The following is a 15,071-nucleotide window of genomic DNA, read 5'->3' on the forward strand; positions in this document are numbered from 1 at the left end:
AGAAAAGCACAAGATTTAGTTTGTTTCAATGATGATTCTAAAAATTATCATTTTGAAAACTGAAAATTGAGTTTTTTACACATTTTAGAACAACTCTTGGGAATGCTTTGAAATGTTTTATTCATATTTTATTTATATTACGGTTTGTTCAAACTTAGAATTTCAAAGAAAAGTAGAATTTATTTTGTTTAAGTATTTCTCAACACTTTCTCACACTTTTATTTAAGTGTTTCTCATAATTTCTTGCCATTTTTACATAAAAATGGCAAGAAAGTATAAATAGTAATATGATTTATGCATCATATTTATTACAAGCATTTCTTGAGACATGTAATTTTCAATTTCTTTGTAGTTTTTGCATAAGATTTCAGCATATAAAATTTATATTTTCTAATATTTGTTGATTTTTGTGTGTAAGAAAAAGAAAATTTAATTAATAAATATATACAACGAAAGAATGTACAAGAATCCTTATTTAGAATTCTTACACATTTAACATATTTTCCCTGTTTCCCATATATTTAAATCTACAGAATTATTATGTGAATATAATTTACCTAGTTATTAAGGCTCCTAAAATTATTTTGGAATATTTTTCTATTTCATTTTGCTAATTAAAATGTTTTTATGAGGCTTAAAATATTATTATACAAAACTTTAAATTTTTAATAATTTTTAATCTGTGTTAATTTTTTTAAAAGGCGACTATACAACCTAACAACAACTTTTAAAAAAGACCTAACAACAACTTTTAAAACCATCTTTTATCGAAGCTTCAGAAATAAGCTTTAAAATAAAATGTATAAGATTGAACAAAATGTATTCCAAATTAATGATTGGTAACTTTATAAAGGGAAAACTGGTTTTCATATAATTCCACACAGGTTAAAATTAAAACATGGAATAAAAATCTGATTACACGTAAAACAATACGTATATTGTTTATACTATGTTAAATATAAAGAAATGAAGCAACATACATTGTAAGGTTTACTTTTTGATCAAAAACAGAATATCATTCAATCAATGCACAGTCAAACTTCTGCATCCTGAAAGCAATGCAAGCGAAAACCTTCAGCAGAATACAATACATTATGGATGAGTTAACATTTACAGAAGGACAAAGAAACAGATGGTAACGCATTAGAAAGAAGTAGAATAGAAATTATATATCCTTAAAATATAGAGCAAACAGCAATATTTTTCTAAGAAAACAAGAAAAGTATATTCGTTTAATTTTATTTACGATAATCGTATTGAACATTAGTAGGAATTTCTTTTTTAGTTTGATAATTAGGGTTTTCATTTTTACTACTTGTAAATACTTGCATTAACTTAAAGATGTCAATTAATATTTATAGAAAAAAGGTTATTCAACCATTGAAGTTAATAAAAAGACGTATAGTTATGACATTATACATAGGACAATTTGCAGGGTTACGATGGTTAAGTGGGTGATATGACTGTTTTTTGGACACAGCTTTTAAAGTTTGCTTTTTGAATACAGATGAAAGCTGGTTAAATAATTTATTGATACCGTTTCGTATCCACTACGATGGTCGAATGATATGCACTATAATGTATTTATTTTCTTTTCACTTGTAAGCATTTGTATCCATCTGAATATGTCAACGACTTTCTACTGAAAAGGTTATTCAACCATTGAAGTTAGTAAAAAGACGTATAGTTATGACATTATACATAGGACAATTTGCAGGGTTACGATGGTTAAGTGGGTGATATGACTGTTTTTTGGACACAGCTCTTAAAGTTTGCTTTTTGAATACAGATGAAAGCTGGTTAAATAATTTATTGATACCGTTTCGTATCCACTACGATGGTCGAATGATATGCACTATAATGTATTTATTTTCTTTTCACTTGTAAGCATTTGTATCCATCTGAATATGTCAACGACTTTCTACTGAAAAGGTTATTCAACCATTGAAGTTAGTAAAAAGACGTATAGTTATGACATTATACATAGGACAATTTGCAGGGTTACGATGGTTAAGTGGGTGATATGACTGTTTTTTGGACACAGCTTTGAAAGTTTGCTTTTTGAATACAGATGAAAGCTGGTTAAATAATTTATTGATACCGTTTCGTATCCACTACGATAGTCGAATGATATGCACTATAATGTATTTATTTTCTTTTCACTTGTAAGCATTTGTATCCATCTGAATATGTCAACGACTTTTTACTGAAAAGGTTATTCAACCATTGAAGTTAGTAAAAAGGCGCATAGTTATGATATTATATATGGCACAATTTGTAGGGTTGTGATCATTAGGTTAATATGATTGCTTTTGACATACTTTTGAAAGTTTGCATTTTGAATAGAGATGAAAGCTGTTTAAATAATTTTTGGATCCTGTTCAGTATCCACTACGATGGTTGTATAATATACACTATCATTTATTATTCAATTTTACTTGTAAATACTTGTATTTATCTGAATATGACAGTTAATTTTTATTCATCCATTGAAATTAGTAAAGAGGCGCATAGTTATGACATTATATATATAGGATAATTAATAGGATTGCGATTGTTAAGTTGATGATATGATTGCTTTTGACAAACCTCTAAAAGTTGGCTTTTTGAGGAAAACTGGCTAAAACAGTAACTGATCCTGATTCGTATCCACAACAATGTTGGTATAATATACACTATTCTAGAATAATAAAAGAGACGCTTTCAGCTTTTTTTCAGATTTCTCGAGAAATATTAAAGAGAATTATTTTATAAATTTAGAGGTGCTTAAGCCGAGTAATTTCTCATACGTATTAATGAAATTTAAAGCTTTTAGAGGGTTGAAGTAAACAAGAAAGATTATTTTTAACAGCCTATGCAAAATAAAATAGCAATAAGCTTATCTCTATAACTTTGTTTATTATGGGAAATTTACGCAAAATATTTCGTAAATATAGCCAAATTATTCATGAAGATGTGGACATTTTTTAAAAAAAATAATTTTTCTGCCTAATGTTTTCTCACTGCAATTGATAAAAAAAAATTAGGGAAATATTCAAATAATAACAAAAATTTTTCTGCATAATTTTTGTTCTGAATCATATTTAGTAATTTATGAAAAATGTCCGACTAGAATATCTTTAAAATGTAAATAGTTTCTCTAAATTTTCTGAGTAAATTTTTGTAAATTTTGAGAGAAAGCTCTAAATTATGAGGGGCATTCCACAAATTCCATTTCAAACATCATTTTGTTTTATATAACAAAATTCAATAACAAATGTTAATATTGTTGTTCGAATGACAAATGATTGTTCATTCATTGTTCGAATAATAAAATGTGATGGTATAAGGAAGGGAAATATGTGAAATAAAACATACTTCGGTAGTGGATGGTCCTCTATAATGTCGATGTTATTTTTTATAAATTTGTTCAATAGTGCAAAATAAAATCTAATACCCAACAGAGAAGTTTTTTCAAAAGCCACCTAGAAAATTGCAGATTTTTTTAATTTTTAAGATATTCCAATCGGACTTTGTCTTTTGTTTTTGCAAGTTACCTAATACAATTCAGAGCAAAATAATGAAAAAAACACATATGCAGTATGAAAGGATAACTTAAAATGCTTATATCTAGCAAAAGAAACTTTTTTTATTGATATTTGTTTCTCTTAATTAAAAATTATTTGCTTGATTTTATTGAATATTTCCACAGTTATATTAAAAATATTAAAACGAAAAATTAGTTTTTTTATATAAATGTCTGTATCTTTTTGAAAGTTTTTTTTCCAGTTATTGCATAGTATAATTAAGTATTTGAACAATTTACAAGCTTATTGCTGTATTGTTCGGCATAAGGTGTCCAAAAACACTCTTTTTCCTTCGTAATTTCTTGACGAACCCTCAAACCCTTGAGCACTTAACACTTTAATTGTATGATGAAAATTATACTTTTATTACATAAATTATAATAATTATCATAATAAGCACTCTGCAACCAATTATGGATCAAATTTCATTGAAATCACTGAATTTCTCAAATTAAATAAATATTACCGTAAAAAGGACGGTATAAAATTTCATGTTAAAATAGATTTTACGGATGATGCACTCAAAACGCCATACATTGATCCAGAATTTTTACAGTGCAACTCTCACAAAAATTGGTTAATTTGCCCCGATATTTAAATTCAGAGTTTTTAATCTACTAAATCGTATTAAATACGGGAAAAAAATGCAAATAAAAATTTTATTTTCTCAAACCTATTGCATACAAAATCAGTGCATTTTCAAACAACGGACTTTTGACGTGAGTAATCATGAAGAAAAAAAACAATACTTTAAAAAAATCTTTCTTTAAAATTAGAGCAAAAAATATAAATTATTTTCCCCGGTAGAAAAATGTTTTTTTTTTCAATCAGGAATAACATTATTAAAATAAACACCAAGTAAGAAAAACTAAATATGTATGTTTAAGTAAAAATAATTTACGGCAAAAAATTTTACAATAAAGAAAACTCCATTCCTTATTTTACATTGTATTAAGTAATCCAATTTAATGATTAGGTTATTTTATATATATGATTATTTTAATACATATTTTTATAAAGAAAAATAATGATGTAAAATCTTTCATTTTTTCTCAAGAAAAAATAAAATATAAAATCCAGTCTCACAATTTCTCTCGCTATTTTTGAAAAAGTCAACTAAAAAAATACACCCAGGTAGTGTTATAATTGCTTGCTTCCCGTAATTGCTTGACTGAAAGCATAGTTGCTTTTAAAAAAAGATCACGAAAAGGAAAATAAGCGTGGACGCTGTATCGTACCACGTTTCCTAAATTCTTTTGGGATTTAACCATGAAAAAATGTTACCCAAGAGAAATGAAGTTTTTCCTTTGCCACCAATCAGCATTCTTTAATCATGTCCCCCGCGTACATCAGCTTAATGAAGAGCTTCAAAATAATGAAATTTTGGAATCAATGAATCATCATGTAATGAATCGTAAATCTTCATAGCGAAAAAAGTTAGAATAAATCTGAGATTGATGTTTGAAATTTTATAGGTTCGTTTTGTTTTTTTTTAACTTTCATTTAAACTATAATGTAAGTAATTGCGGAAATGTAGTATTTTGATGTTACTGACTTTTTCGTACAAATATAAAAATTACATGACAAAAAAAGAAAGTAATGAGGTAATATATTTAATTTAAGTAATAGATATTTATAAAATTATTATGATATTTCTGAAACTATTTTTTATCTAAACAATTGTACTAAGCTAATAAATTACTCTGGGTAACACAATTTGTATTATTTTTATACAAATATTTGATTTTGCCTGATTCAGTTGTAGATATTTCAAATGAAAAAAACGTTTTGCTTCTAAAGCTACAAATTTTTTTAATAACATTTATATGCTATGTTAACATTTATACTAGATGTTTGTCTGAATGTACAAATTTAAAAGCGTTATAAATAACATGAGATAGCGTAAACCTTGCGACAAACTTCTAGAACAGTTAGGACAACATCATTAGGATTGGACTTGTAAAATAACCCATGTCCGAAAATACAGTTCGCGGCTGGCTATGGGCTCTTCCTTATGTTCAGAGGCACAGAAAGAAGCAGTTCATAATAGAAGAACGCCACTACCGGCGTATAGTGACATTTTCTGGCATGCTGCTCCTATGCAATTTTAATCTTGATTATGTGCCCTAACTTCATAAAAGCTTGTAGTAGCATTTATGCGATCGTTGATAGCTTCACCTATTTGGGGTCTAAGATCAACGACAAAAGCGACACTGCACAAGAAATACACGCGAGAATCACGATGGCAAATAAGCGTTTTTATGGTCTAAGAAAATATCTTAAGTCAAGCCTAATAAAAAGAAAAGCAAAAGTGTTACTCTATAAATGTCTTATACGATCAGTGCTTACATACGCATGTGAGACCTGGGCAATGACCCGCGGAGATGAAAATATGATAGCTAGATTTGAGAGAAAAATACTGCGAAGCATTTTTGGTGGAATAAATAAAAGCGGTACCTGGTTTGGAAGATCAAACACGGAACTTTACAAAGCATATAAAGAACCTGATGTCATTAAATTTATCAAAATTCAAAGGATTAAATGGGCAGGCCACATTATAAGAATGGAGGATAGCAGGACAACCAAAAAAGTTTTCAGTGCCAGGGCAACAAGTACAAGAAAAAGAGGACGGCCAAACCTAAGATTTTTAAACTGCCTTGAAAAGGACCTACAGGTTTTAAGGATACTAAACTGGAGAACCTTGGATAAGGGAAGAATATCCTGGCATAGGCTTGTTGAGAAAGCCAAGGCCCATCCTGGGCTGTCGTGCCAATTAGAAGAAGAGAAGCATTTATGCGATTCCTGTTGTATATTACGTTTCAAAGCTTGCAACATTTTGACAAAAAATCGACAAAAGATGTCACCAAAAAATGTAGTTTGGAGAGGGAAATCAATTGCAGATTTGATATCAGACATACAAAATCAATTGCAGATTTGATATCAGACATACAAAAGTATCTAGGGTCTGTTAAAAATGTTCTGTGACAGAAAAAAATTCTCCAGCGTTATCATTTCAAAAAATATACAACGATCAAAAAATGGCCAACTATTTGGATAAAATGAAAAATCGTTATAACTTGAACATATAATATTAATCTGGATGCAATCTGCATGTAATCTGGATGCAACGACTGCTTAGTTTTGTGTATTTTAAGCATTTTTATGTTGTTTTTTATAAATTAAATTTCTCCTCAAGTTTATTCAATAGTGTTTTACAGAACTTAATTGTTTCAATATCAACTAGGCAGATTTTCATGCATTAACATACAATTATAGTTCAAAAGTCTAAAGTAAAATATGTTTATTAATTTGAGTAAACGGTATTTTATGTTATGAAATCAAATATAAAAAGTTATTAAAATAAAAATAACTTTCTTTTTAGGGATTTTAATTTATTACCCTCAAATTTTGAGTAGCCGCCTGTTCATAAGTATGGTTGCAATAGTTCGGTAACGAAAGCGTTTAAAATTTCGAACCATTTAATATTAATTTCAACTTTTTTTCGTCATGTTTCGTTTTATTTATAATGTTATTACTTTTACTTAATTATTTAAACAAATTTAAGGAGAATTAATTAAAATTTAAACAAATTAAACATGAGGCAAAAAAACTTATATATGTAATAACAAATTCAAGAGAGATATAAAATTTTTTAAAAATTATTTAGCATTCTTTTTATTATTTAATTTAATAATGGAAGAGAAATTTTGATTGATTTTGAATTGAATTTCGATGATTTTTATAGTTTTAAACTATGAAGTTTAAAATAATGAAATTTAAACAGAATTGATCCGGCAGTTGTTGTGAAAGAAATAAAATAATACGACCTTTTATGAAGTTCGATTTTTTAGAAACTAAAGGGACAATTTTGTTCAAATTTTAAGTTTTGTCATTTAAAATAAGAAAATTTTAAAAAAATGATAAAAAACATGATTTTTTTTTTCATTTTTATCATTAGTCAAATAAATTATAAAAAATAATAAATTATCTTAAAAAAGGCTTCACATGGATTTCTTAACTGTGTGTATATTTTTTGATTCTTATAAATGGTTTAGAACATATCACAAAATACGAAGTGTATGAAATATGATACATTTATACCTTGTTTTTCATATTACGGTTACTCTAGATATTTTGAGTGTAAAAAATTCCAGACAGTCAGAAAAAGGAAAATTCCTTTAAGAAAAATTTGCTTTTTTTTTGCCTGATCCGTAATTCAAAATGCCGTGTTCAATCCATTAGTATATGCAAGTTAAAACTTCCAAAGCATTGAAATTGCATCTCAATACATGAAAAAACCGATTATTGAATTGAAAGTTATTTAGGTGCTCTGCATTGTTTTTCTGTTTTATTTCACACACAGTTGTTATGAAGCTGTTGTCAAATTCTTTAGCAGGTAGAAACTGTAGTCTCAGACTCCAGAAATAAGATAACACTGGTGTTCTTAGATTTCTCTTTTATACATTTCTTTAGTTTTGCAACCGGATGAAAAAAATGATTTTTTAAATTGGTCTTAAAATATAACAAAAAGTTATTATTATTTATTATGATTCTAGCTCAGACTGTATCCTCAACGATTGCATACTTTTTTTAAATATTTAGTTCCGAAATATTAAAAGGAAATTCAGAATTAAGAGTTTATTAAACTAAATAATATTGTCATCAATTTAGGAGAGTAGGAATATTATTGTGTTTGGTATGGAGAGAAAGGTTTCTGATGTTTGATGACGAAATCATTATGTATCGAAAAAAAAATTATAACTCATAAAAATTATTAGTTCTGATACTGCAAAGTCAATCAGTATTATCAATATAATCCGAATTGTATTTATTCTCAATAAAAAACATTTTTTTAAATGTTTAATGTTTATGATTATATAATTATTTGATTATGTTTTCTTATATAAACATGAAATTATGATATAATGTTTAAATTTAATAGTTTTTTGTGACACTGATTTTTATAAAAATATGTTAACTAGAGAAGATATGTAAGACTTTTCCATCCAACTAACTTATTTTCTGAAGTTGATAAAAGTGTCTGTAATAGAAGGATTAATAAAAATCATATTGTTTAAGATTGTAAAAATGAAGAGTTATATGTAAAGCTATTCAAAATATTGATGATATACATACAATTGGACAGCCACAATGAATGCCTTTAGATGAACTGTACTAAATACAGGAAAATTTTCAGAAAAACAAATTTTTAGCCTCCTTTAAATTAATATATTATGTCGCATTAATTTTTTTTCAAATCAATTTTTCTCTTGATTGTTAGATATTTTGGACATGTTTGCGTCATAATATCGTTCAATATATTGAACTCATATTCGAAGTTGAACCACATTTTCCAGCAAAATAATCTTTCCTACAATTGATTATCTGATACAATGGTTAAACTTGAAACTAAAAAGTGGTTCAATTTAAAACTTTTAAAGGTAGCAACAAATCGGCAAGAAATTGCAGTTTATGCTACCATTATTGTGATTAATATTGACCAATATTGTATTATTATAATTGTGACCAATATTGTAATTTGAATCGATGTCTTAAGAGTATATTGAATTGCAGAATTGTAAACTTTAGCAAAAAGTCTACAAAAGAATGCAAAAGTCTCTTACAAATATCAGCTCTTTATTAGACACTCGCATTTGTAAACATTTTTTTATTAAATTTTATTACAAAAGTATTCTTTATTATAACCAGATGTATATGCTACATTCTAAATATATGTAATAAATGTTATTAGTAAAGGTTTTGGAATTTCACAAAAATTTGAAAAACAATACCAATTGTTTCTTTTAAAAGTACCAATTATTATAGATTTAAAAATTCAGCAAACTAAACATTTCTATGATTTTTTTTATAAAAAATATTATGAATTCTATCAGATTACTTTTTTTACATTTCTTAATAAACAAGTGAACTTTTTTTTAAGCTAACATTTTAAAGGAAAATTGCGCAAATATATACTTAGATGTAGTAAATAATTTGAACATAATAATGAGTCAAATACAAAGGAACTGTGAATATCTATAATAAAATATATAGTACTTTTATACATAACTTGTCTAAAGACTAATTTATCAAAACATTTATTTGAAGCGTTTAAGTAATTTGAAAATAGCATCAAACACAATCTTATAAGCGATAAATATTCTTAGCTTTACAAAAGAGACAAGCAGTTGCTTACCGCATAACGATGTGAGATTAAATAGAATTTATTGACTTTATAAATATGCATAATATATTTCAAAAGGATTTCGTTTGCGAAGTTAGTATTTATTTGATTATTCGTAAGACAAAGATTTATTCTACGGATTGGTGTCTATTTCGTAAATAGTTTTATTTTTCGAACGAAACTAATGATTACATTATGGAGTTAAGACATTTAATATCTTCGAACAGAAATGTGTGCTGATATATGTGGCAGAGATAAAATGTACTTCTATTCTTGGATAAATGTATTATCCAATATTGTTATGTATATAAACAAAAAACAATTATATGAGAGTGTTTTTATGATTACGCAATAAATTTCTCTGAGTTTGTGTCCATTGTTGTTCTCTGATCAATGATGCTAACGTTTTTAAAACAATAGTGGGTAAAATATGCAGTACAAATTTCATTAGGTATTTCCACCTGAATGTGGATAATGGCACACAAAAGCAGTGATGTTTGTTTTGAAGTATTTCGGCAGAAATGCATTAAAGCAATAATTATCAATAAATTTTTTTATTTACTTTATTTGTTTATTTTTAAGGCTTTGCTATTGGATTGGATTTTAATACATATACAATAATTATTAGTTTAAAAGTTAATTATTTCTTTTTTTTTTGTTTTATTTTCTATTTAAGAGAAAGGACAACCTAATGCATAAATGTTTGTTTTGCGAGATATTTTGATACAAATTCGTTAAACTATAATAAAACACGTCATCTTATTCTATTAAATTTAAGTTTTATCATAGTGTAAGTTTTAATATTATACATTTTTTATTTCTAAAAAAAGTATTAATTCTAAACTTTCTATCAACTATTCTCCCGGTATTACAAATATATTGTAGAACCGCGAGGGATCAGTGGTTAAATATCTAACTGCAATTGTAAAGAACTAAAGTTCGATCCCCAGTGATGGCTTAAAAATCCACACAGCTCCAGATTGATGAGTGTCAGCTAATCTGATAAGTGAAGGTTTCCTGTGCGCAGTGCTCACCACACAAAAGTCATGCCGTTGGTCACAAAATTGTGGAGCCTTAACTTCCAAGACCACCCTGGTTCATAATGGGCTGCTGCTGGAAGTCTTTACTTTTTAATAAATCTAAGGAGATTCCTCATGGTATCATGAAATTGTTTACAAACTCACTTACATGAAGTTTCAACCTAGTGTCATTCTGATATTTTAATTTATTTATAATTACAATGCACATCAACATTGTGAATTGTACATAAACACTGAGTTTATTTGTTGGATCTCTAGCAAATAACTTATGTATCAAAATTATATTTCATAAATACACTTTTGTTTAAAAAAATAGATATTTCATACAGTGTTATGTAAAATACACTCATGGACAAAAAAATTAGCGCACCAAGAAGGAGTCGTCAAAATGAAACGAAATTTCACATATGTAATGACTACTTTGATGTAAGTAAATGATTGGAAAATCATCGTTTTTCCTTGATTTTCTAAACATTTACTTATATCAAAGTAGTCATTACGTATGTAAAATTTCGTTTCATTTTGACTGCTCCTTCTTGGTGCACTAATTTTTTTGTCCATGAGTGTACCATTTAAGCAAATCTTTTTTCGAAATTCTTAGTTTTATCTTCGGGTGAAAACTCAGAATTTCTAAACATTTTACAAATTTGTGATCTTTAAGAACAAATATTACAATTATCAGCTTTTATTATTATTATTACCGTAACCGAGATAAATAAATAGCATTCTAAAAAATATTGTAATGAATAATACGTATAAATGTTAAGTACTAATTTTCTGGTCGTAATAAACATTTATTTTATTTTCTGAGATTTAAAAGATATTTCAAAATTCCAGAACTCTAAACTATCTTACTATCAACCTTTACAAAATCTCAGTTTTTTTCAGGGATTAATTTAGTTTCTTTTGAAATGTTAATGTTGATTTAAGGTTTATTTGATCCCTAAAAAATCAATCTTAAAAAATCAACCTTCAAAACTTATGATCAAGGTGAAAAAAATTATTTTATTATACTTTAGATTGTTTTGAGATTAATAGAAATCAACAAAAGAAGAACCAGTTCAAAGAAGTTGTTTTTGAGGTTTACAGTTTTTTCTACACTACAAGCAAATAAGTATATTTGAGGTGTGAATAATTACACCCAATTTCAACTAAAAGCATTGCTGAGCTATATATGAGGTTGATTTTATGAGTTGTACATGAGGCTGAAATTGAGGTTAACGTAAGACATTTCCTCATAAAAACTTAACCTCATTTACAACCTCAGATTTATTTCTTCAGACTTGTCATCCTCAAAACATTCTTAAAAGCACCCTATTTCTTGTAAGGAAATGCAACTTAAGAAGTTAGGTTTCGTGATTAGAAGTAACTATTTTTCTCGAGTGAATCAGTATGCTTGTTTTCCTGCAGCACTAGCCTTCTTTTCTCCTAGCAAATTGAAGAACCGATGTCTTGCGGTAAAATCGCCTTATAAGATTACTCCATGAAATTATAATTCGGCTAATATTGTGCTATATATATGATTTATTTGGAATTTATTTATTACTTTATTTTAATATGGACTATTTTAATTCGCCTTTTGCGTAGTTTAATAATTTTATACGTATATTCAAAAATTAATGAAGCTTTGTGATATATTTTGTGAAAAGAAAAACGTCACATGTAATTCATTGTATTCTCAGCACCTTTTGTTTACAGCAGAAAAAAATTAAAACCATTTAAAAATTAAAATAAACTTTAAAAAATTGATTGCATACATGAAAAAAGTTATAAAATTTGTATAATGTCCAAATTCTTTGAAAAAAGAACAATAAATTGATTTCTTTTAATCAAATAAAAAAGTCTCAAAATGTTAGCAAATTTCGTGTCCTATACCCATTTATAATGACCCATATATAATAAGGGACATTTACCATGGGCATTAATATTTTATAAACTAAAACATAAATCCAATTTATTTAAATTTTTATGTTTTTTTTTTGCAAACTATTTTTTATTTTTATTTTATACAAAAAGTTATTCATATTTTATTTATATTTTATTTTTACTTGTCAAAAGTCACGAGAAAGAAAAATCTGTTAAATGCTGTTATCAGTACATTTTCTTTTACTTGAAAGTAAATTGCTTTTTTTTAAAAAAATATTTTTTTCCTTAAAAATAGCGAAATTCCAGTTTAAATACTAAATAGGAAAATAAACCGACTCAGAATGCATCAAGAATGGACAATTTTAAATGGTACGAGGTTTATGAAGTTTTTTTGAGTAATATATACACTATAGAAATATTTCACGAACATGTAAATTTACTTTTTATACGAAAAATACTTCAAAATGAACAACCGTTTTCTACATAACGGTTGTTATATTTTTTGATATTTTTCCACTGATTTTATTTTTGTAGCATTAAACTGCTAGAAAACTGACGAAGTTGTTTACTTATTTCATTTTTAAGAAACAAATTATTAAAGATAAGAAAAATTTAATTAATTCAATTTCTTTTATAAAAATATTGCACGTTTTGTAATTTTTAATCATTAAGCATATTAGGGTAGAAAATATAGATTTTTTTAATTGATGTATTTTTCTAACTTTAATAATACAAAATATATTTTAAAATCAGAATACTAAACAAATAACTTCCTTTTTAAAAATATGACCATTCTGTTCACTGTTTTACAACAAAACTCTTAAAAACGTTTAACAAAACAGTATTAGTTTTAAAATTACAATACACAAAACATTAATAAGTTTCAAATCATCATAATGACTTTATGAGTTTGCACTTTTCTCTTACTGCTCTTAGAGTTCAGAATCAAATGTAAATGCCAATGATTTTTTTTTAATTGGTAAAATTTTATATTTGTGAGAAGTAAATAGCTGTTTATAATGATATAATATTATTTCCATTAAAAAATATAAATACCATTATTTAAAGTTTTAAAAAAATAATTGAAGTTCACTATTTTTTATAAGAATACATCAAAACTAAATTTCAATGTTGAGTCAATCATTAACCTTTTTTTTTTACTCTGGTAATAGTTATTATCCATTTATTATTACTCAGGAAGCATTATATCTTTTAGGAAACAATTTGTACATTTTTCAAAGCAACAAACTGATAACATTTTGATAGCAGCATAGAGTAAAATAAAACTAAAAAGTATAAAAAAATATTCAAATAAAAATCATTACTTACCTCTGACAAATGAGGCTTCTTACCGAGGGCTTCGTATATTGACTCTGAATCTACGAAACATAAGCAAGCGACAATAATAGCGCACGCAAAGTTCACGGAGCACAACATCATCGTGTTTTCTGCCGAGAAACAAAGTTCACGGGCGCTATAACTTAGAACTGTCCTCTCTTTCTAATAACAATGTCACTAGAGCGTTTGTTGGACTGTTATGGCGTCCTGGCTTTTCAGGAAAGCCTGCTTTACAGCGAACACAAAACCCTTGAAGAATCTAAAGTTTATCGGAATCCCTAAACCGCTAGGTGCTGGGTTGTCCTATTCTGTTATTTTCAGTAATATTAACTCGCCTAGTGATCTAAAGACTGCTACAGCAAGAAAATAGTCCAGCTAGCTCTCTGCTAGAATCAATCAGCATGGAATTCTCCCTGCTTTACCTCTGCAAGATCCGCAGGGTTGCCTCCGATTTCCTCCTTATCCCCTATCGCCAAAAGTCTAAACACAACAGAATGGCGGTCGCCAACATTGCGCCACTTGTCATGGTCATGGAATCATCAATTAAAGAGATTTGGAAGAAAAAAAAGCTTAGAGTTTATTTTTTATGACGTGATATTAATGGAAATATTACTTTTTTGGCTTTATTAGAAAAAACTATTTTGGTATTCTTGAATCTGCTGGTTAATAATTTATTTGTTATTTATTATTTTAATGTTTGACATCAATGATTCATGATTTGCTATAGTTTTAGTGTAAAAAACATCATTAAGAAATTATAAATTGTTTCGCTTACCAAATTTCAAAAAGCCGTAATAAAAAATTTTTGAAATTTCGGGACATAAATATCTTTATTTTTACTCTCTGACGTGCATCGAATATTTAATAAAGTACTTTTTGAGTGCTGAATCATTTTCCGATACAAAAATTGCTGTAGGATTTAACAAAGGTTCAATTATTTTTTCAGATACAAGAACCAAATTTAATTATTGGCTATGAAATTGCTAGCAATGGTTGACCATAAAATATTATGTTTAAACATGGTTATCAATGGCAAAATACAAATTTAATGTTAATGTCTCTCAAAAATTAAAATGT

The 15,071-nt window shown here is 27.0% G+C and overlaps 1 protein-coding gene across 1 annotated transcript in view; it reads right to left on the reverse strand.

The window, feature by feature from the left end:
- Fas1 (fasciclin 1 Fas1 domain-containing) overlaps positions 1–14,476 on the reverse strand; it is a 276,999-nt gene extending 262,523 nt beyond the window's left edge. Inside the window, exon 1 of the mRNA XM_016057640.4 lies at positions 13,986–14,476. Coding sequence (XP_015913126.1) covers positions 13,986–14,096 — 111 coding nt within the window. The 5' untranslated portion in view covers positions 14,097–14,476. The remainder of the gene's footprint in view (positions 1–13,985) is intronic.
- Positions 14,477–15,071: the final 595 nt, after the last annotated feature.

Source organism: Parasteatoda tepidariorum, chromosome 11 (genome assembly GCF_982258835.1).
Source record: "Parasteatoda tepidariorum strain Cologne lab strain chromosome 11, Ptep-v5.0, whole genome shotgun sequence".
Taxonomy (NCBI): Eukaryota; Metazoa; Arthropoda; class Arachnida; order Araneae; family Theridiidae; genus Parasteatoda; species Parasteatoda tepidariorum.